The sequence below is a fragment of the Chenopodium quinoa genome, unplaced genomic scaffold, assembly GCF_001683475.1.
Source record: "Chenopodium quinoa cultivar QQ74 unplaced genomic scaffold, ASM168347v1, whole genome shotgun sequence".
NCBI classification, from domain to species: Eukaryota; Viridiplantae; Streptophyta; class Magnoliopsida; order Caryophyllales; family Amaranthaceae; genus Chenopodium; species Chenopodium quinoa.
Genome location: NW_018742418.1, coordinates 4,382,222 through 4,406,614, shown reverse-complemented (window position 1 = coordinate 4,406,614; position 24,393 = coordinate 4,382,222). Strand labels below are relative to the sequence as shown.

The 24,393-nt window shown below is 32.8% G+C and overlaps 2 protein-coding genes across 2 annotated transcripts; both read left to right on the top strand.

Moving 5' to 3' along the window:
• The first annotated feature begins 5,511 nt into the window (after positions 1-5,511).
• On the top strand, positions 5,512-11,546 carry LOC110710136 (GDSL esterase/lipase 7-like). The gene is made up of 5 exons (XM_021888393.1): positions 5,512-6,362; positions 6,584-6,705; positions 10,388-10,630; positions 10,835-11,087; positions 11,228-11,546. The coding sequence occupies exons 1-5, from the start codon at positions 5,915-5,917 to the stop codon at positions 11,440-11,442; spliced, it is 1,281 nt and encodes a 426-aa protein (XP_021744085.1). The 5' UTR covers positions 5,512-5,914; the 3' UTR covers positions 11,443-11,546.
• Positions 11,547-18,611: 7,065 nt separating this feature from the next.
• On the top strand, positions 18,612-24,360 carry LOC110710128 (regulator of G-protein signaling 1-like). The gene is made up of 11 exons (XM_021888382.1): positions 18,612-19,233; positions 19,818-19,938; positions 20,033-20,096; positions 20,716-20,800; positions 21,003-21,076; positions 21,608-21,799; positions 21,985-22,073; positions 22,201-22,436; positions 22,671-22,795; positions 23,538-23,659; positions 23,772-24,360. The coding sequence occupies exons 1-11, from the start codon at positions 19,151-19,153 to the stop codon at positions 23,952-23,954; spliced, it is 1,374 nt and encodes a 457-aa protein (XP_021744074.1). The 5' UTR covers positions 18,612-19,150; the 3' UTR covers positions 23,955-24,360.
• Positions 24,361-24,393: the final 33 nt, after the last annotated feature.

The following is a 24,393-nucleotide window of genomic DNA, read 5'->3' as shown; positions in this document are numbered from 1 at the left end:
CACAACCTTACGACAAGTAGGACAAAGTGTGTTTGTCTTGCATGTTATACCAAGAAACTATGCTTAGAATACAAGTTGTTACCCTCTTTGAGTCGTTGTCCACCACAAAGAGTAAATTTTGATTCCATATTGGTGGTTCTATAATTTTGCCTGATGCTAAGGTCACCTCTATAAGCCTTTTATCGCTCTTTGTTTCTGTTGATGATCCTTCCATGCTAACGTAGTGCTGAACATTGCTCCCCTCCCAGTTCTAAGAAATTTTGGAATCGATTTTCATCATCCACGGCTCTTTTTTTTTTTTTTACAAAAAATAAATAAATAAATAAATAAAATAAATAAAAAACCTCCTTATATACTGTTTGTTCCCCTTTAATAGCAACATTTGATATTTTTTTTTTTTTTTGTGAAGGAGAGAGGCAAGCCCCTAGCAACGTTTGATATTATAAGAGAGATTGTAAATTTGTAATTATATAGTGTTAAGGATATGTTGCACAATCTCAACTCTCACGTCTCAACAAATAATAAATATCGTTTTCTATCTAAAAGTAAATTCTTTAGGATCATGTTAACCTAAATCAAAAAATATTTCTACTTTTAGTTTTAAAAAATACCTCTAATTATATCTCAATCTTTTGCAATTTTAAAAAAAATATTTCGTAGTAATTCTTTTTTTTTTTTTTTTTGAATAGCAAAAATATTTCATTAATTAAAAGTCATACGACATCTACAATAGAGATTCGACGCTAACAAATACATAAAATATTGAATCAAATAAAATTTTCCTTCATAAAAACTACGATCATCGAGTAAATCTTGCACTGTGAAACATCTCTTGCTTATATCGCAGGAAAATTCAGCCTTGTTGGAGAGACAATCTAACGATCTTTTGTAGCCGTGAGGATGTTTTTCTTCTGATTCATCTGTCTGTATTCGAAAACTTGATAACATTTTCACCAATGAAATAATTTCACGACAATCTTTAGATCTAATATTGTGGATGGATTCAAAACTAAGAAATTTCTCCCCCAAAAAGAGGAGATAAACCTTGTCTTTCGAAGGAGGTCGAAAAATCCCTTGTCTTTCGAAGGAGATCAGAAACCCTTCTTTTGAGGGAGAAAAGTTCCTCCCAAAAGGAGGAAGCATTATTATAAACCTACAAAAACTTTAAAGAAACAAGGATTGGAATTTTCCACCGATTAAAACCGATAAAAATCCCTTCAAAATTCAACAATGGAAGCTAGGATTTTGAAGAGAGGAGAAATATCTTATACTCAATAATTCTTGTTAAATTGTGGAACATAGAATGAAGTGTTCAATGTATGCCATTGATCATGTCTATAGGATTACAATAATATTCCTCAACGTGCTAAAGGGGAAAAAAGTATAAGTTACAAATAAGTACATCAAATTTACATAAAATAAATATAAAGTAGATCTCAGAAAAAATATCTTATAAGATTCGAACATTAAACCTCATGAATATAATATCACATTACTTACCATCTTAGTCAATAGTAATTTATGTCTTCTACACAATAAATGTATCTTTAAGTAAACACAACAATAAATAAAAGAATAGTTATGTAGCCTATAAATTCAAATTGAATAATGAGAATACATTCAACAATTCCAAGATAATAGAAAATTTTTCAATCTAATTTTTTTTTATTTTTATTAACATTATGTTTTGATTTTTTTTTATTTTTTATTTAAATAATAGCATTAAGGAATTGAACGGTTAAACCATTGACCACCTAAACATTATATTATGGTTTTAAATTTAAAAACCACTCAGCTTCTACCTAAAACATGATATATAAATTTATAATTACAACAAATATTGCTTATTAAATAAATCAAATCCTTTAATTTGAAGGACCCATTTTGTTGGGGCCCAGTTACATGTCCCATGTTGGACATGCAAAAAGTCGGGCCTGCTTCCCACCTGTCATACCGTTGCTTCTACCACACACCCTTTCCCTTCAATTTTCATCAACTTCCTCTACCAAGGTTAGTGCTGACAACAAATCAATATAAACCTAGTAAATTTGATTAAATTCATAAGCAAAAATTTAAAACAAAAATCCAAATTATAAAGCAAAATATTGTTTCGGATTTCTAGCCATCTACATAATAATTTTTTTTAAAAAAAAAAAATCCCAATTTGGAAAAATCCAGAGAAAAAACACATAATAAAAACATAAAAATTAGATAAAAACTAACTGAAAAGAGAGAAACAAAAACACTACTTGAGGAATGTGTGATTGACAAATAATCTTGCATGGGTTTGTGGGAAGTTTTCTCAGCATCCTTCCCCGAAGAAACAGTTCAAAAATGTGTGAGTTATTGTGATAGATAATCTTGCATTCAAATTCTCAATAAATATATTTGTTGAGAATTTAAATGCAAGATTATCTATCACTCCACTAGAGGATATACAAGGGGTTCAAGACTTCAAATTCTCAATAAATATGACAATATATTTGTTGAGAATTTAAATGCAAGGATTATCTATCACTCCACTAGAGGATATACAAGGGGTTCAAGACTATAAGTGGGTTCTTTGAATAAAGTCCCTTAAATTTTCTCAAGGAAAAAAATTATACTTCGTAATTAAAACACTACCAAAGTGTACCCACTAACCAACTTCTTTATTAGCATGTTGTAAATTCTATTCAAGTAGTGGTTGACGTATTCATAACTCCAATCACAACCAAAGTTTGAGCTTTTATCAGATCGATGATGCATTTGGTTGAGGAATAGCCTCTCATTGTTCAATTTACTTTTAATTTTTAAACATCCATTCTTCTTCCAAAATCAATGGCCTCCATTTTGTACATTAATTTATACATATTAGTGAGGGTATATATGTAAATACATATTTTGAAAGATAATAGTAAAAAAATGTACATATTAATAAGGGTATATATGTAAACATACATTTTAACGGATATAATAATATATAAATAAATAAATAAATAACTTGTACATTAAAATAAGGATATATATATTTAAATACACATTTTGAAAAGTATAATTAGCAACACACTATTCATAAGATTAATACTTCCTCCGTTTTTAAATATTTGCTCCACTTTTCATTTTCGGCCGTTTTTAAATACTTTATTTCCTTATTTGAAAAACTTTTACAATATTTAATTCATTACTAATGGACCCACCATAAATCATATTTTATTAATTTCATATTTTTTCTCCTTCAATTCTCTCAACTACTTTTGCTTTTTTTAATTTTTTTTCTTCTACCTACCCCATTACCTCAATATTTTATTACTTTCTCCAATTTCTCCTAAAACTCCGCGCATGGAGAAATGGAGCAAGTATTTAAAAATAGAGGAAGTAATGTATATTTAAATACACTTTAAAGGGTATAATTGACTGCACACTATTTATAAAAGTAATGTTGTACTTTTTATAAGGTAGAGAAGAACTTTGAATAATTTTTTTATTACTAAGGATATTTAGCAACGAAATTCGCACATAAAATGATAAAGTACGGAATATATGGTTTTAAAATAATAAGATGAGCTAAACATGGCCTTAACTGAGTACTTAAGGAAAGATATGTCAAAAACTTTTAATTAAACATAGCCTTAACTGAGTACTTTAAGGAAAGATATGCCAAAAACTTTTAATTTATAATTTTTGATAATCATTGAGAGTGTGGTTGCCAAAATTAGTTAATCTATGACTTCAGATTATTGATTGGTGGTCAGTGGACAATGGTAACCCACACCTGCCACGAAACGTCCAAACCACTATTTGTAAATTTTTGAATCCATCAACATTGACAGAACATTGAAGCTTATATTGAAGTGAAGATTTGAGGATGGGGAAAAACTCTTGCAGACTTATTTTTAATAATATTATTGTGGACCTAAGTTTTATACGTTCGTAATCAATATTATATTGAATATAGATAGTGACCTTTAATATTATTAATGTGAACCTGAGGTATAATGTTATATTGAGCATAATATCCAATAATTATTTGATTAAATGAGCAAATGATCCTGGGTATACGGTACACTCGGTGTATATAACAAATTTTCCCCATTGTAAATAGAAAAGGTATTGGGTGTAGACTGCCGCACGAAAATTTGCGTGCGGCAAGCTTGGCTGATATATTTCACTTGTTAGCTGATATGTTTTATGTGTTGGCTGATATGTTTCATTTGTTGGCAGATATGGTTTTTATGTTGGCTAATATATTCATTTTCTTAGCTGATATGTTTTTTTTTATAATTTTTGATATGTTTCTTTTGTTGGCTGCTATCAGACATCAGTTGGCTAATATGTTTCTTTAGTTGGCTGATATCATTATTTTGTTGGCTGATATGTATATTTTAATTGTTGGTTATATGTTTTATGTAGCTGACTGATATGTTTTTTTTTGTTGGCTTACATGTTGCTTTTATTTGTTGATTTCATCCTTTTGTTGGCTAATATGCTTCATTTGTTGGCTGATATGTTCCATCTATTGACTGATAAGTACCTTTTGTTGGCTGATATATTCCTCTTGTTAGTTGATATTTATCTTTTGTTGACTGATACGTTTTTATTAATGTCTAGTATGTCCCTAATGTTAACTGATATCGTATATTTTTATTTCATTCTCTCTCCTCTTTCACCTCTTCTTCTCTTTCTTGCTCTCTGTTTCAAATGAGTGTGGAGTTTCCCAATTATCTCCATATCCCCAAATAAACGAACTATGTGGAATTCCCCCCAACTGTCGCCCAATAGCCACCATCAAACCACCACCGCTGCTCCCCAATTGCTGCCCAACCCGCCACCATCACACCACCACCGCTGCTCCCCAACTGCCGATCACACCACCACCGCTGCCTCCCAATTGCACCCCCAAAATCGCACCTCCAAAATCGCACCATCACACCACCACCGCTGCACTCCCCCAATTGCACCTCCAACCAAAATCGCACCACCTTCAACCAAAATCGCCGCCCATAATCGCACCACCTCCAACCTAAATCGCAACCCAAACACCACCTCTAACCAAAACGCACAACCTGAGATCGCACCACTTGAAATCGCAGCCCAAGCGAATTCAAATCGTCATCTTCGTCCATCGTCATCTTCGTCCACATTCATCGCAAGTCGTACTTCGTCATCTTCGTTTTGAGGGTTGCCGCACGAACTGTTGGGTGCGGACTGCCGCACCCAATAGTTTGTGTTGTAAATATAGGTCAAATTAACTTAAAAAACTTTGATCATAAACTACTCTTAATCTATTAGAAATAACATAGTCGTATGGGATTTTTTTTTAATTTGGATTCATCTCATTGTATATTTTATATATTAAAATCTAGTTTTTATAATTTTTACAATTCAAGTATAAAAATAGAGATAAAAAAAAAATAGTTTCAAGACTTATTTTGGGGACCATGCATGAAAAGTCAAATGGAACAAAATATTAGGGACGGAATATATATATATATATATATATATATATATATTATATGGAGCTTTAAATAAGAATATAAAATCTTTCCATGCTTGGTCATTCAAAAGTCAATATAATAAACAAATTCCCTTAAGTTTACCATTTCCCAATTTTAGAATATTTTATATTGTTTTTCTTTAAATGAAACTAATAATGCATAGACAATTAGACATTTGTGATTTGTCAATCGTCATTTTTTTTTTGAAAATAAAAATGATTAATTCCTATACACCAAAATCTCTCAGAGTTGTCAACAAATAAAATAAAAATGATTAATTCCCATATTTGCAAGAACAAGAAGTAGCAAGAAAGCAACATGACTCACCTTAAAAAAAAAAAAAAAAGCTACGTGACAATTGACGCAGATTGCGTCACCCCCTTTCATATTCTTCCCACTAAATTTTTTTGGTGTTTAGAGAACCACAAGCAAAGGTGATGAGAATCGATCCCATCATCTCTTGGAATCAAAAGGGGAGTTCTTTCAACTTGAACTATCCTTCACTCTCGTATTCTTCCCACTGTATAAAGCAAAGTAAAATCATAAATCTCATTCATCTTCTATCCATAAATAAATGTGGCTTTCCTGTTCGACTGTTTGTATTTGATAACCCCTTCTATCTTTTCAGGCAAATAATGGTTTCAAGAAAAATATTTTTGTACATATTATTCTTATTTTTCTCAATTTTGCTGTCCACAAAAAGTAGTTCAACACAACCTCTTGTTCCAGGGCTTTATATATTTGGTGATTCAACATTGGATAATGGGAATAATAATTTATTGCCTACATTGGCTAAGGCTAATTATTTCCCATATGGTCTCGATTTTCCTGGAAGTTTACCAACGGGAAGATTTACTAATGGAAAAACCGTTGCCGATTTTATAGGTACGTATAACACAATTACTATGTGCGGTTTATCTAGTTTTAACGTAGTAGACACGAGAATTATAGTGAAATTTTTAACATCGGTTTTTTAGTTCTCGCTCCCTTGAAATTTATAAACAATTATGGTATTATTAATTAGAAATATGAATGTAAAATGAAACATATTCGAAATTCTTGCTATTGAGCTTAAATTGATTGGTTTGAGTATGCTATGTATGTAGCTGACTACCTTGGAGTGCCGTATCCTCCTCCACGAGTTAGCGTATTCCAGCCAATGTCGTATTTGGGGTATAACTACGCCTCTGGGTCTTGCGGAATTCTTCCTGAAACAGGAAAGTTTATTGTAAGCAATACATATGTTAACTCTTTTCACATAATAATTTAGTCTCTAAATTTAATTGATCATAAAAAGGGTATTAATAAGTAATACTACCTCGGTTTCTGAAAATTCGACTCACTTACTATTTATGTGGTCAAAAGAAAATAACTTTGACCGTATTTTATGATTTATACAATAGAAATAAATAAACATATGAGATTTTGCTAGATTCTCCTTATTATAAATTTTCTAAATATCAACTTTTTATAAGTTTCACTTATACATAACCGGAGATATTCATAGTCAAAGATGTTCATTGGAAACCGCGCAAATGTCAAGTGAGTCGAACTTTCAAAAACACAGGAAATATGATGTAATTTAAATTTGGGTGTGGTATAGTACGTGTTAACACTTTATAAACTTATACAGACTATATAAAAGATGTATTGGACGTAGTCACGTACTCTGTAGCACACAGTATACTACGGAGTACTCGGTAGTATACACCAATTAGTTACCCTAAACCCTGCCAAATGACAATTATACTCACTTTTTACTCGTTTATCGCTTTTGCTAATGAGCAAATGAGTAAAAAAAGGTGTGTAGGATGATTAATGGTGTCCTGATTGTGTCTTGCAATTATTTTGCTCATTCAATGTGATATACTGATATAGTGATATGGAACTTTGGCACGCATATTGGTATGTATTAACGTATATATATTTTTGCCATTTTAGGCCCAACTTATCTTCATTGTAGGTCTTAAATCAGGATAAGTTACTTTAGTTTTTTTTTTGGCTAATTTACATATATCTCAACTATGCGCTGAATATTAACGTAATACTAATATGCAATTAAGTATGAGTAACGAAAATATTTTGTCAACAAAAAAAATTAGACATCGTACATTATATTTGTCTCGATCCCAGAAGATTCTGGATTTGATTTTCATTACATGTCCTTGTGGCTCTCTAGACACCAAAAACAAAAAAAAAAAATTGTATTTGTCAATGCAATAACAATGATGCATACGTGTACAATACTACTATCTCTTATCCTACTCGATTAATGCCTTAGTGGTGATATAATTAAGTCAATCACATAGATAAAGTAAAAAAAAAATAAAAATCATACTTCGTTATCTTCCTACATCATACTCCCTCTGTTTCATAATGTTAGTCGCATATGAAATCAATCACATAAAATAAGAAAAGAAGAATATTTGGAATCTAACATTAAAGTACAAAATAATTTATAATTAGTTTACCTTATTTAACTTTTTTGATTTTTATTTTGGAAAAGCATTAGTCATATAATGCATAATTCAAGGTAGAGATTTCCTTACTTACAGCCATGTCATCAATCCACAACCAATTTATTCCAAAAAAATTAAATTAAAAATGGAACACATTCAATATGGATAGATCTTTTTGAAACACCCAAAATAGTACATGGGACTAACATTATAAAACAGAGGGAGTAATATGTATTAGAGATCATATATTCAAGATTTTACTTAGTTGCCATTTTTTTTTTTTTTTTTTAGGAGAAGAATTCTGACCGTACCTCAACCCACACAATTTTTTTGGTCTGGTATTTATGAGTCTAACATTTTAAGAGTGAGGGGAAAAGGGTAAGTGATCACCACCCTCAAAGTGTCTCGATCTAGTGAGTATACCCCAAATCTCAAGGTTAGAAGGTACAATCCATACCACTAGAGGACAATTATGATTCACTTAGCTTATTTGCGCATACATACCATGTAGAGTTTATTATTACCATGTTTTAAAAGTCCAACTAGTATATAGCCCGCGCGTTGCCCCAGATTGCTACTTTTTTTTAGTTGTACAACTGTTAATTTTTTAAAAGACATTTAATAGTTTATATGTATATGTTATCAATACTTTTGTAGTACAACATTAATTTGTGTGAAAGATTATAACATAAGTGACAATTAGTTAGATGATTAAACAATGACTTTTCTTCTAAGAGGTTGTGTGTTCAAACCTCATCATCCATACTTCCTCCGTTCTTTTTTTTATTGCATCATAGGGGTTTTGGAGGCAAAATTTGGTAGTGGGAAAAAGTAAGAGAGAGAAACATAAAAATACAAAATTGTCCATGTAATGTAAAGATAAAATAAAAAGTAAGTGAGAAAAAAGTAAGGGTATGTTGGGTATTTGCAGTGTGAATATAGATATTTTTTGTCTTAAAATGGAAGTGATGCAATATTTGTAAAACTTTCCTAAAAGGCAAGTAATGCGATATTAAAAGAACGGAGGAAGTATATTTTTTTTTAATTTAGTTAAGGCATTATATAGTGTTATTGTTGGTTACGTGGGTGACGTGGCGTATTGAGGAATTAAGTTGGTCACATGAAATATTGAGGAATTGAGTATATGACATGGCGCAATGAGGAGTCTATGTGACACATAGACGTTTTTAGAAACGCCTTTTAATATACTAGTATAGATAGATTATATGTTTGTTCATTGACATATGAAGGAATTATATAAAGTATATAATTAATCGATTTAGCTACTCCTTCTATCCAAATTAGCTAAGTTGCTTTAACTTGTGGTTCACGAGCCTAGTTTGATCGAGTGTTATAAATTTATTAGTAGATAAGGGTAAATTTATACAGTGATTGTTTGTTTCAATAACATATGATGGAATTATATGTATATAATTATTTATTTATTTATTTATTTATTTATTTGGGTAAATAATTGATTTAATTCTTCTGTCCCAATTAGGTAAGCTACTAAAGCATGTGGTAGGTAGACTCGTAAGTCCTAGCCAAATTTTTTATGTTTCGTTTAGAACTTTAGATATACCTGGATGTATGTAAGTATTCTGATTTTTGTAGAGTTTTGAGGCTAGTTGATTTTGTTTACTCAAGTCAAGTATGTGCCTATTTGGGGAAATATAAGTGTTTGTTGCAAGACTAATAGTCCAATTGGATTTGGGTTGGAATTTGGTAAGTGCTATGGTAAAGTGAACTGGTAAGTCAAACTTGACCCAAAGAGTGTTTATGGGCTACAAGAAAGTGAGGCCCACACATTTTCATAAGTAAACAAAAAAGTGTGTATTAAAGAAAGTTCAGATGATTTATGTGTAGTGACTCTAATGTCTATCACAAACTTTCATATGTAGCTGGCTATACAATGTGGCTAGCCATATTTTTTTTTTAAAAGAATGGTCATGGTTACTTGGTCAATCAGGGGTTACTCACTCAATAGGGGTCACTCGGTTAGTCAGGGGTTACTCGATCGGTCAGCGTTACTCGGTCGGCAAGGATTATTGGTCATAGGTTATTCAATTAGGGTTAAATGTTCAAGGTTACTTGGTTAAGGGTTACTCGATCGGCTAGGATTTATCTGGTCAGGGGTTACTCGTGTGTTAGTTGGTCACACGGTGTGGCCAGCCACACACAAAACACGCTAAATGTCCATGCATGACACATGATTATCATATATTTTGTAAATTCAAACTTTCTAAAAGATTAAAAAAAAAAAAATTAAATCAATAGGTTATCATATTTGTACCTTTTTTTGTTGTTAATACACAACGAAAAAAAGTTATCGCATGAAATTTTGTCAAATTTGTTTTAGTTTATAATACAAAGTATTAATTTTTATTGATATACAAACAAAGTCGTAATTAAAGATAATTTATGTTTAAACATGCGTCTTTTATTTTACAGGGTGAATGCTTGAATTTAGATGAACAAATGAAAATGTTCAAAGAGACAGTTGAAAAACAGTTGTCCTCAAAATATAAAAACTCAGTCGAGCTTTCCCAACACATGGCCAAGTCTATTTTCATTTTCTCAGTGGGAAATAATGATTACATCAATACTTATTTTGGTCCTGTTCAGACAAGGAAACAATATAATCCTCAACAATTTGCACAACTCCTCGTTGATACACTATCACTAAAATTACAGGTTATCTTATCAATTTTACATAGATTATTTATTTTAAATTGTGTAGTAATGAGATTATAGCCGAGAAATACATTGTGTACGTACCAAAGTCTAAAATTTACATTTACTTGTCGTTAGTTTTAAATTATTGATTTATTGCATCATTTTAAAAGTTAGCTTTTCACAAATAATATTTGATACATAATTTTTGTTTTAAAAGTGCAGAAACTCTATAATTTCAGAGCAAGGAAGATTCTGGTGTTCGAACTAGGTCCAATTGGTTGCATTCCATCGATTGTTAAGAGTTCAAAACTAAATGGAAAATGCGATGAAATTAAAAATGAAATCGTGAATATGTTCAACACTCAACTTGGATTATTGCTCAAGAATTTAACTACTACTCTCCAAGACTCACATTTTATTTTAGGGAAAGCACATGGACTAGGATATGATGCTGTCATCAATCCCACAAAATATGGTATGCCAACATTTGTAAGCCTTTTTACATATTTCATATGCAATATAGTTTCAATGTGCTCAATAGACCAAGTATTATTGACGAAAACTATTTTAAAATGAATGGACCTCGAAGTGACTCATGTACACGTAATGTTGCAGGGTTAAGAGATAGTAGCAATCCGTGTTGCAATGCATGGGGAAATGGTACATTCTCGTGCATACCAGTGGAAGCACCATGCTTAGCACCCGACGAACACTACTTTTGGGATGGCTATCATCTAACTCAAGCAACATATTCTGTTATTGCATCTCAATGTATTAGTGGTTCTGATGTTTGTCTTCCTATGAATATCCAGCAGCTTGTTCAAGTTTAAGATACAATTTATGGCTTAATTAGCGAGTTATAATTGGACAAATAGGTCAAATTATTGATAGATATTAAATTAGCACATTTTCTATGATTATAAATCAAGGAAATAACGAGGTATATGATTTTTTCCTTAAACATGAGATTGAAGTTATTAGCGTTTTTGTTTAAAAAAAGAACAAGATTTTTCACCACCTAAATGTTTTATGATAAAAGAGAATCAAATGAAAAAATGCTGAAAATAATTTATTTTATTACTTATATGTTTTTTTAGAAGATTATTAACAATGTACATATCATATATAATAATTAAATTAAAGAGTAAAAATCAGCTAATAGATGTCATAATTGTAAAGCACATAATGTACTTAGATTTGATCTTACGTTAGTCAACTTTTATATATATATATAAATATATATATGTTTATACAAAACTCACAATGCAAGTGTTCGTCAGCCCTCAACACTCTTGAAGCTTCATTTTCATGAGAATGATAAACAACCAAATCCTCCTAACAAAAATCTTGTCATCAAATGTAAACTTAGTCACATTAGGTTGGTTTAATGGTTCTAACCAAGGAGTACTTTTTCCAAATTCATACAAAACAAACTTTCCCAAATACTATTGTATAGGAAACATTTCTCCACAAGCCATTCGATTTCTTGAGAAAATTCTTCTTCTACCCCCATTGACGAATCTAGCAAAATATGTGGATTTAAAATATCAAAATAAAGTTTAACAAAATATAAATAAATGTATTGATATAAATCATTAAAACATATAAATAAATTTTAATTGAGATATGAAACATTATTTATAAGAAACAAAAATGTATTTTATTAAAAAAATAATTACACTTTTATTTTGTTTTGTAAATCATTACGAAAGTATAATTACCTTTTTAATGCTCATAGAATTAATATGGTATTATAATATTTTTATATAATGTGTATACAAATTTAATTTTGTGTAATGTAACGATTTTATGACATGAAATTATTTATAAATTAACAAATTACGTGAAATTACATATATATTATATTGCACATAGTTAACAAATATAATTATATATATTAATAAACAACTCAAAATTTGCACATAATCATTATCATATTTAATAATTCAATATTAAATATGTTTTTTTTTTCATATTATAAATATTTTTAATAAGAATTTTTTATTAAAAATAAGTGGATCATCCCATTGCTTTGATTTTAGGTCCGTCTCTGTCATTCTTTCTCCATCTTCCTATTTCACTCCTTCAACATCATCTTCTTCCTCTCCCACTCCCTTTTCATCTCCTTCTTCTATTTCGAATTCTCCACCATTAGAATAATGTATAATTTGCTTTTATCATAACCAATTATTGAACCATTGACAAAGTTATAATTTTTTTTCAAATAAATTAGAGATTGTTTTTCTTTAGGTAAAAGCGGTAAAACTTCAAATTTGTCATTGAGTATATCATATTTGAAAAGTGAATCATACACAATTGAGCCACATAAAATCCCATCGTTCAACAAATAAAACCTCAAACCTTGAGTACATATACTTCCACTTTCTTTCTCGAAACTGAAAATTGATCAATGAGAATGTTGACCATCTCAAATCACGTTTGGTTGGGTTCAAAAATCAACTAATCATCAACAAGAGGGGATTGATTACAATAAAACTTTTGTTCCGATCGCTCAAACAAATTTTGTTTATCAAATGGTAAAATCGTAAATAAATCAACAACTTTTTAGTGAATATGAGACCTACAATTGTTGATATTATTACGAAAATACTATGCCGGCTAGACATTTTTGTAAATTTATTTACAATTTTTCCTCTTGATAAACGAATTTTGTTTACCAAGGTGATAAATTGGGGCTTCCTCGTTGTATCAATTGTATGTAGTAAGATTCATAGGGGTAAAGGAGAGATAATAAGGGTAATTTCAAGAGTCAAACGACTCCATTTTTATCCTCCAATCAAACTTGAATTTAGCTTGTTTTTTATTATATATTGGTGGTTTTGAAATCTGATTTATTTTAATAGTGATTAAATATGAGAATTGACAACCCTTGATTTAGGGATTTAAGGCAGATTTAATTTATGTACTGTGATTCTTCTCTAATTAATATATATATATATATATATATATATATATATATATATATATATATATATATATATATAATTGGTAAACGGACATATATAGAAACTTAAAGAGTCACATATCAATTTATCTATCGAGGAAGAGCGAAAATGGATGCCATATTTTTGTAAAGTAAAAAGGTTGGGGCAAAAATGACAGGTCTCAACCTGACTCGGTCCACTTAAAGTTTAATGTGACCCGGCCTCCCGACACCTAACCCTTTAAGAATTGACTTTTGGTGCAGACCATGCAGTGACACAGAAGACCGTCTTGCATCCTTAAGGTGCAAAGTTCGATTCATGTCAGTGACAAATGTCACCTAGAATACCAGGCGTTGACTGTACTCTCGGGACAACCAACCAAAGTCCTCCTCACAACCTTAGGTAATTTAAAAGGTCTTTTTTTTTTTTTTTTTTTTTTTTTTTTTACAAATTTTGTCTTAAAAGGTCTTATCTCATAAAAGCGTCCTTCAAAAAGATCCTTCTTTACAAATTTTTCTTGTATTTATCTTGAGGCTTAGGGTTGTTCAAATGTTTAACTTGATCTTTGGAAGTGATTTCGTTTTTTTGTTTTTTAAAAAATAAAATTAAGTGGCAAACTTTAAACTAGTGAACTATTCTAACCTCTTAACATAGTGTTATAGCTTATTGCCTTATAGAGCATAAAATCCACAAATTTATGCTTGGAGTTATATGATGTACTAGAAGCTCATGAAGTGCACTTAAAAATCATGAAACCTCCCATCTTTTTGCTTGAAGCATGTTAATAAGAATCGATGGTGTTGTTCTATCCTTATTACATGCTGCCTCACAAATCACAATTGAAAGTTTATCTGATTATTGGTTTCCTTAACTTCCTGGGATTATTGAGGTTGGTACAAAGAATATACTAGTAACTTGAATGAATTTTTGCATCTGATCATCAAATTACCCTCATACATCCAGGAATAACTTTTCAGGGGTGAGCTATTACTCCGCCAGTCCTCTCTCTTGATAATGTGTCATATATGGTTGCACCTTTTTTTCTTTTCAGGGCAACACTTGTAGGGTTTGTGTATAGCTATGCTACAATCGTCTATTCAAGCTTAGTTGTGCCAATGGCTTCTCGTTCACTGAATATATAATCTTGTTGTCGCCGTTCTATGGCAACAGACATCAAGATCATTTACACAAATATCGAGCTATAAGCCTAAAACTTTAATGTATATATATATACAAACTTACCATGCAAGTCACATATTTATGCATGTAACCAGGTGATTTGTGGTTGCGTTAGTGATTATTACCATCCAGGGGCGGAGCTAGAAGGGGACGAGTGGGGACACTTGTCCCCCCATTTTCAAAAAAAAAAATAAAAAAAAAAAAATTTAAAAAAAAAAAAAAAAAAACGCAATTACAGAGTGCTCTGTGCGACATTTGCAGCCAAACCCTAAGTCTTTCAATTTTTAATTTCTCTCTCTTCGATTCGCCCTCACCTCGCCAGAGTCGCCTGACGCTGTCCACCGTTCTCCGGCAGTTCGCAGCAGTGAGGCCAATGACGAGGTTCGACAGACGACAGCGCACAGCGGACAGCCTTCAATTCCGTTCGACAGTCACCAAAATTAAAAAAACCAAAGTCCTGTCTGTCGCTCGGTCGCTGCCTGCCAAACCCCTCATCGTCGTCGGTCGTCCGTCAGTCGCCAGTCGCCGCCTCGGTCATCTTCTGGTCTTCGCTGCATCTAAAGGTATGTCTTAACTCTTAAATATATTAATTTGTTCTTCTAATTGAAAATTTGAAATCCCCAATTTGCAATTTTAATTGTTAACCCAATAACCCTTTCTTTCTCCCCATACTTTACTTATTTTCTGAGGCTATATATTCTGAAAAGGGTATCGGAATTTGTGTCAAATATTGAAGGGGATTTGTTTTGGTCTTTAAATGGGGTTGGTGCTCCTGATTTGATCTTTATTTATGTGCCTGAAGGGTGCCGAGTTGATGCCCCTTTAAATTTGAGGTCTTTCTCACTGAAAGGGAGTGATGCCGAGTCGAATATGTTGCCGGTTTCGAACCCGAGAGTATTGGTGTTGATAGAAGGGAGGAGAGGTGGGTATAGTTGAGGTGTTTTTAGGTGGAGATGGTAACAAGTGTTATTGGACTAATTATGTTCTTGAGGTGATCATCGGTGAAGGAGCAACATTTAGCCATTTTTATGTACAAACACAATCTTTGGGAGCTGCCCATATTAAATGGACTTCCATTAGGCAAGTATATTTGGTTCTGCTTTTATTATGTTTTTGTTGATTAAGTGTCATTATGTGCAACACTTTAGATTTTGTGATATCCTTTGCTTATAATCCTGTTAGTGCATTATCATGTGATTGCTTATACTTCTATTCTTGTTGGTGCTTTGGTATATCAGAATTAAATACATTATAATGCAACTGTCTTCGCTTTTATATTATATCCATAATTTGTCCCCCCAATTTGAAAATCCTGGCTCCGCCAGTGTTACCATCCGATACTGTACTGTTGTGCCATTTTGTTATACAATTGGGGGCACAACCGCACAAGGTGTGGCAATTGACATCTGTAATGCTAATTTTTATCATTATATGCATTTTAAGGGTCGATGTGCAGACGAGATATATGGGCATAAATAATATGCCATGTACAAAAGGTTCTAACATATTTGATTAGAATTGGGAGACATTATTTTATTTTTAAACCATGAACTGACCAATAAATAACAATTCAAATTAACATCCTGCATGCCAAAAAGTTTGCTTCTTACAATCAAATTATCCAAAAAAAAAAAAAAAAAAAAAAAATGATGATTACCCCAATTAGTTATGCAACTACGCAGTTATAATACAATACTTGTATCATCAGGATGCACAACCCTACAACAAGTAGGACAAGTGTGTGCCTTGCATGTTATACCAAGAAACTATGCAAGCCTCATGAAGCTTGTGACCACATATCTTGATAACCCACACATCTAACACTTAGACCATCTCTCCTTTGTTCGTGGTTCTGTTCATCAACTCCCTCCAAGCAAATCGTGCACACGGGGCAATTCTCAATCACTTCTTTTACGTTCCGGTCCTTCTCCAAGAAACACGAGTAAAGTATTCAACTTGGTTTTGATGTTGATCAATCCCGCGAGCATCAGCCCCCCGCCTTTTTGGTTCTGACTCATAATCTTACAGTTGTTGAAGTTTTAAATTGTATGAGCAAGTATATCCTTCATCGGCAAGGAGACAGTGCCAATGAGACGATCTTTTTTCATGAGGCCTACGGCAGAAGAATATTTTTCTATGTTTATGACCTTGAACTTGAAGTTTTGGTTAGAATACAAGTTGCTTGTTACCTTCTTTGTCCACCACAAAGAATAAATTGTGGTTCCATATTGGGTTCGAACCACCATGCTTGTCAAGACGAGTCATGATTGTATTAGCCGGATCCATCTACACTACAGCGTAGGTACGCATTTGCTTATAAAGACTCAGTTTCCGGCTCCAATATGGTGTTTCTATAATTTTGCCTGATGCTAAGGTCACCTCTATAAGCCTTTTATCGCTCTTTGTTTTTGATGATGATCCTTCCATGCTAATTATGTAGTGTTGAACGTTGCTTATTAGAAGAATTTACCATTGGAGTTAATATATACGGAGTTTTCTGTTGCCCTCTAATTGCAACGTTTGATATTATTAGAGAGATTGTTAATTTGTAATTATATTGGGTTATTAAAAGATATGTTGCACACAATCTCACCAAAAAATAAAAAAGATATATATATTGCACAAAGAAAAGATAAAAAAAATATTGTGTTTAGGATATATCATACATTAAATATTGTTTTCTATCTAAAAGTAAATTCTTTAGGATTTTTTTTTTTTTTTACACAAATTCTTTAGGAATTAGGATACTTGTTAATCTAAATCAAACAATATCTCAAATTCTATTTTTTTTTACAAAAATCTCTAATTATATCTCAACTTTTTGCAATTTAAAAAAAAATAGTAATTCTTGTTAAATTGTGGAAAAATCGATAGAATGAAGTGTATGCAGTATGCCTTTGATCATGTCTATAAGGATTACTATAATAGCCCTCAATAGGGGTGAGCAAAGATCCAGGGTATTCAATACCGGATCCGAAACCGGTTAGGACCCGTCCGGTCTGGACCCAGAATTGGTCTCACCGGTTTCGGGACCGGGTCCAAAATTTCGGACCCAGTTGTAACCGGTTCCGGTTCCAAGTCCTAAAATTTGGACCCGGTACCCACTGGGTGCCCGGTTGTATATGATATAGTATGTGAATTGTTTGTGTTTTTAAGAAACTAAAGAGTTATGTACCGCCCATTTTAATTTCTAAGCCCAACTGCTTATAAAACTCTTAACCCACTATCAAACAAAACCTTAAAGTTTCTAGATTTTTCTCTCCGCTCTACAATACCGGTTACCCAACATATATTGTACAAAAAATATTTTAAAAAACAAAAATATGTTGAACGTAACTAATTAGTAAAATAAAATAAAAAAATATTAATATTTAATATAATTAAAATAGCTTAATGTATATAAAAATATAAGTATTAAATGCTAAAAGTAAAAATACACCAAAAAAAATATTATGATTTGTATCATATTTCAACACTTATATGTATAAGTGGGTACCCGGAATCGGAACCGGTACCCGGTGGAACCAATTCCAATTCCTAAATTTTAGGACCCGGTTGTACCGGTTCCAGTTCCGGTTCCAAATTTTAGGACCCGATCCCAACCAATTCCGGGTCCGGATCCTAAAATTTTGACCGGGTACCCGATTTGCTCACCCCTAGTCCTCAACGTGCTAAAGAATTTAACATAATTTACAAACAAGTAATTCAAATTTACATATAATAAAATAATAAATCTCCTATTCCACCACTTTTCTTTTCCCTCGTCAATTCTACGATTCATCATTTTACCATCATTGTATTAAACTTTAGGCCATTTTTTATATGTGGTTGACTACATCATATGGACAGGATTACTCGAGTTACTTGGTTAAAGGTTACTTGAGGGGTTCAGTCAGGGGTTCTCGATCAGAGGTTACTTGAGGGGTTCAGTCAGAGTTTCTCGATCAGAGATTACTTGAGGAGTTTAATTAGAGGTTATTCAAGGAGTTCAGTCAGGAGTTATCAGGTCAGGGGTTATTTGAGAGGTTACTCGAGCTTCTCTCAATCAAAAACTCAAGTTAAAATTTTAAAAGAGTTCAATAAGTAAAACTTCTCTCGACCAAACATACTCCCAAAAGCTTCTCCCTTACCAAACCGACCCACCGGCCACCACCACCTCCCTCCCTTCTAGAAGAGCATGTGCCAATCACGTTATACCAGACTATCAGATTTTTCAAAGGAATAAACATAAAATAACAATTAACAAACGTTGAAATTGACGTCTATGACCGTTGACTGTGTTCACTCAAAACACTCAGCAGACAAACAAAAAACAAAAAAAAAAAGAGGAGAGAGAATAATGGAAGCTGAAACATCTGATTTACAGCAACATCATTAGAGATATGAGTAATTTCAATTGTTAATAATAAGATTTATGAAAATGAAAGGATGTGCAGAATCTGGAGGTTGCCCAACTGACTATGTTGCTGTTTCTGTATCTTCCATTTCTCTTTTTCTGTATGCTCTAACTTTTCCCCTTTTATCAATTGCATCATTTTTGTATTAGTTGTAATTAGTTCATCAATTTTAATTTTAACCCTTTTAATAATATCATTTTTGCTTTAATGGGTCAATGATTCTTGCTTGTTTGTGCTAATTTAACTTAATTATATGAACCTGTAAAATGTGCTTCACTGAATACTGTTTTTGATTAGTTTTTTTCTGAGTTTTTTTGGGGGATTTTTGGTTAATTTTATGCTAAAAGTTGATGGGTTACTTATCAATTGGTTTGGTTATTGCTGGTTAATTTCTAGTCTCTAGGGTAATGCTACTTTGGACTATCCAATTTTTTCATTCAGTTAATAAAATTTATTGATCTTATCTGAAATTATTGTTAAATCTACTGTCTGTTGGGTGTATGTGTTGTCTTTGCTAGGTAGTGATAGTAATGTAGATAGGATTCGATCTGAGGTCTTGGGTACTGAACCATCCCCCAAGACTTTCATGAGTTGCCAAAGCTTTGAAGTTAGGCTTGCTATTATGTCTTGATGGCTTGGTAGTATGCTTGCTTATACTGTAAATATTTTTGCTTTCCTGTACAGGCTTCTTGCCCGTTCGGCATTCCCGTTCCTATATCACAAGCTGTCAATTCCAAAAGGCAGTGCATTTTGGGTCCCGGCTGTACAGATTCTTGCTAGCTTGGACCTTTTGGTATCGGTTGTGGTGAGGATGCATGTACATTGTGGTGAATTTTGCTAGATGTTTGATTCGCTACGTTTTTTCTAACTCGTAAGTTGTTTTGCACAATTCATCATAGATGTCAGTCAATTTGATCAGCATTGAAAGAAGGCAATGGTGGCAGTCTTGCTATATCTGGGCAGGTAGTATCCACTTTCATCATATGTTGAAGGAAAATTTGAAAAATACCACCATGTATTGTTCACGTTTTGTACAATACCACCTCAAGTTTTCTTTATTGTATATTACCACCTATGTTTTCTCAAAAACCTAAAAACTCTCACCACTTTTGCCCGACTCCCCTATATGACGTCACGGTGGGTCCCACTACCAATTGTTCCTCTCTTTTCCCTTGATTCTCACCTCTGTTCTTCCTTCTTCTTCCTTTTTGTCTAATTTTAATATCAATTAGGCGTTATTTAGGGGTTTTATTCGCTAATTTGTTCTTCAAGCCAAACGACAATGCAAAATCGAGGGTATAACTGGTTAATTAGGATGATTAGGGAAGAAGAAAGGTGAAATTCGAAGGAAAATTGGTTAGTAGGACCCACTGTGACGTCATATAAGGGAGTTGGGCAAAAATGGTGGGAGTTTTTTAGGTTTTTGAGAAAACTAGGTGGTATTATACTATAAAAAAAAAACTTGTGGTGGTATTGTACAAAATGTAAACAATACATGGTGGTATTTTTCAAATTTTCCTAAAATATATATGTTTGCTCAGCTTTGTGCAAATCTAACTTTCTTTGAGCTACTTGTCTGCAGTTTGGCTTGAAGGACCATTCGGATTTGGTTTATTGCTTAGCTGTCGCATAGTACAAGTCTACCATCTCTATTTCATTTTTGTCAAGTAAGTCTAACTTAAAAACATGAAATATTAAGTTTCTATGATAAAATCATAGGAGTATGAGATGGCCATGTAAACCCTCCTGTTTCCTTTGTACTCTTGTAGTGATGAATTAATTAGATAGGTTCTGATAAAAGCGTATTTTGGGTGTATTATCTTGCCAATTCAGGGATATAGCTTAACTTTCAGAATTCTCATGTCTCAGGAAGCGGTTACCACCTATAAGGTCACATATAATTCTCCCATTGGTTCTCCTCCCTTGGATTGCTGGAGCTGCTAGTAAGTGGACTGTTTTATTGACCAAATTTATTGCTTGTATTTCTCTGTTAATAGATCAAACATCTACCACCGTGGTCACTGGTCAGTATCAAGTATCAACACTACTTCGTACTACATATAGTCGTATATTCTAGTAAATGCGGGCTTGAATTCTGTTTTTGATAGTAGTCCCTCAAAAAAGGGAGGTTTATTTGCATATCAAGGACATTTGTGCCGTAAAATGTATCTCAAAATTCTAACAATTTCAGAGGAAAACAAATGAACATACGATACATGGAGTATGGCTTAGTGTGTGCTGTTGGTTGTAGGCTTGTAGTAACTCTTCCTTAATTTTTAAGGGTATTTAAGGTTGTTGCATCCTTGAGTAAGATGCTGATGGTGTCAAAGCCATTTTATCTGAAACTGAGTTTTATTTGTCACTGTTCTGCTCAACTTTTTCTTACTCTAATTCTTCTATGCATATTGGATTTTCTTGACGATTCTGCCATTATTAATTGATTAATTTTCAACACTGCGTATATTCTGGTGCAGTTATACAGCTGAAGAAACCATTGAACTATAGGTGTCAAATGTCTGCTCGGTGGGTCACTCCATCAATGGTCCTACACTCTGCATATGTTGTTATATTTGTTGGGTTGACAAGGTCCATTCAGCATGTGAATTTCAGATTTGATGAACTCAAAGACCTTTGGCGAGGAGTAGTTGTTTCTACAGTTTCTCTTGGTATGCTGCTTCTTCTTATCAAGCTTTTTCACTGGCTTACGATGTTCAGTGAGTGACACAGTTAACTAGATGGTACATATGCAGTGAGTGATACAGTTAACTGGATGATATGGCTGACTGTCTATTCCTACCTGAAATCACACAATTGATTTCCTTTTTATCTTATTATCTTGCTTGAATTTCAGTTTTCTGGGTGGTTGCGTATATTCTGAATGAAATTCATGAAGATGTTGAATGGCTTCGAGTTGGCTCCAGGTTTCTGCTTGCATTAATGGTATGCAACTTATTTTGCTCTGCTGGGCTGTTGGCTGTGACCATTTAAGTCTACATCTCATTTTAGCTGAAGCTCATCTTATAGTTTAGTCGACTAATGTTTTTCAGGCAAATCTTGTGGTCCACAGACAAGCATATTCATACTGGCATTCTTCTCTTATTCAAGCTCACAACCACTTCTCTCACAAATCAGCTTGAGGAAAAGGGAGGGCCCCAGATACGAAAGCATGGGTCAGGCTTTAGGCATTCCTGGCAATGAAATTCAGCTACAGAGGCAATCAATGGCCATTGACTGCAATGAACCTCTTGATAAGCTTCTTTTGGATAAAAGATTCCGACAATCCTTTATGGCTTTTGCTGACAGGTTTCTTTTCTTTAAGATCTCTTTTCTCTAAATTCTCCTCAAATTTTTCAAATTTCGACATAAATTAGATTACCTAGTTAATATTGGAGTACTCTATACTGCTGTACACATTGGCTATCCAAATAAAGCTATTGAGGTTCAAGGTGAATTATTATTGATTAATAAACAATGTAATTTTACCATTCTTTAATGCCGGTTTAGAGGACGATGAGTTTTAATATTTTTGAGCTGCAGTTGTTTGGCTGGGGAGAGTGTCCACTTTTATGAGGAAGTGCTGGAGCTTGGAAAATTACCTGCAGATGACACTGTAAGAAGAATCTATATGGCAAGGCACATTATTCAGAAATACATTGTTGCAGGTGAGTCAAGAAGATTATTCAGACTTCATCTATTAATCTGCTAGTAAAAAAATCAGTTAAATTGATGATAATGTGTGTTCGATTTTACATTCAGCGCATCACCAAAACGATCTTCGTTTTGTTAATCTTGTTAGTGCCAAAACGGTTGCTTATCCCTCTCAAGATATTCTTGTACACGTTTATACAAAAGCAACTATATTACTGTATTGTCTTGGCTAATTAAGAAATTTGCTATCTCAATTTTTTTTAATCCTGCTGGTAGCAAATATTTTCTTTTTAGGAAAATGAGTTTTCTCACATAAGCTCAGATAAATTTAATATAAGGCCTGTAAAGTTCAGTACCGTTTAGATATATTTCAGTTCGAGGCTAATTAGTTCAGTTGCACACAGGGCTATGATGTTCAAATAAATCCTATTAAAATCAAGGCTAAGAAGTTTACTCTAGATGAGTTTGGTTCAGGGATGAATAAGCTCTATAATTTAGATATCGAAGAGTTTTCATGTGAAGAAAACAAGGCCTATAGATCCATTGATATATATTTTTGAAATAGGAATTGTGCTGCAGTAATCTTCATTGTGTGCACAAGCTTTGATCTCCTGTTTATGTTGGTTGACCATAAGCCATAAGCATGTAGAATCCATCTGACCCTTCACTTGAGTTGAAATTAGATATTTATGGAGTTCATACACATTCTTGCTTGCTTTTGTTAACTTTATAATACGGGAAACTATTCAATGCCAGGGTCTCCTATGGAGGTGAACATATCCCACCGGACTCGTCAACAAATTTTAAATTCTGCTGATCTTGCTCACCCCGATTTATTCAAAACTGCTCTCAATGAGCTATTGCAATTGATAAAAACGGTATGATATTTCTTGCTTAGTTTTACAGCATTAAAATCCCACTGATACAGAAATACCTCTTCTGAACATGAGGGACTAAGTGACTAACCCCTTTTGAATTCCTTTTCGAAAGAACTTGGCAAGGGAATATTGGTCATCCATGTATTACATGAAGCTTCAAGAAGCTGGAGCAAAAGCTAATGGACATGATTTGGAGTTGGCTATGAGCTGGAACGTCACTCCAAGACTCAGCTATGTTCATGCCGCTGATGATCCATTTCACCAAGACAATCTTATGCCATCACAACAATCGTGATCAGGGTTGGATACTTTCCATATCTCGAGCCTCACAAATCAATGATATTGCCACATCTCCACCAACCTGATGATCCAGAATATCGAAGAGTAGAATGGTTGGGAACATGGATGGATCAAGCAGGCTTGTTGTAATCGCTGGTATTTTAAAAGTATATGGTGTGATATGAACCTCCTCTGAGAGTTATTGGAAAGGAGTTTCTGCATTTTTCTTATACAAGACCATGAGGTTAACTTTATTATTAACGTACATAATTCTTCTGAATGTAAGTAAATTTTGTCGATTCTTCTTGTATATCTGTGTTCTGTATTGCAGGCATGCAACATTTTGTTTATAGCATTGCTTGATTTATGTTATTGCTATACAATTCCAAATTTATAAAGTTTGGTATTCCCTCTTACATTTATCACTCCCTTTTATCATATTGGTATTGAACTCA

What these genes read in the sequence shown, in the direction of transcription:
- LOC110710128 (XM_021888382.1), top strand. Translation starts at nt 19,151, where the DNA reads ATGAAAATGAAAGGATGTGCAGAATCTGGAGGTTGCCCAACTGACTAT. An exon ending in TTGGATTGCTGGAGCTGCTA is followed by an intron (nt 21,077 to 21,607) that starts GTAAGTGGACTG and finishes ATTCTGGTGCAG; the next exon opens with TTATACAGCTGAAGAAACCA. An exon ending in TATTGCAATTGATAAAAACG is followed by an intron (nt 23,660 to 23,771) that starts GTATGATATTTC and finishes CCTTTTCGAAAG; the next exon opens with AACTTGGCAAGGGAATATTG.
- LOC110710136 (XM_021888393.1), top strand. Translation starts at nt 5,915, where the DNA reads ATGAGAATCGATCCCATCATCTCTTGGAATCAAAAGGGGAGTTCTTTC. An exon ending in CTGAAACAGGAAAGTTTATT is followed by an intron (nt 6,706 to 10,387) that starts GTAAGCAATACA and finishes TTTATTTTACAG; the next exon opens with GGTGAATGCTTGAATTTAGA. An exon ending in CATCAATCCCACAAAATATG is followed by an intron (nt 11,088 to 11,227) that starts GTATGCCAACAT and finishes GTAATGTTGCAG; the next exon opens with GGTTAAGAGATAGTAGCAAT.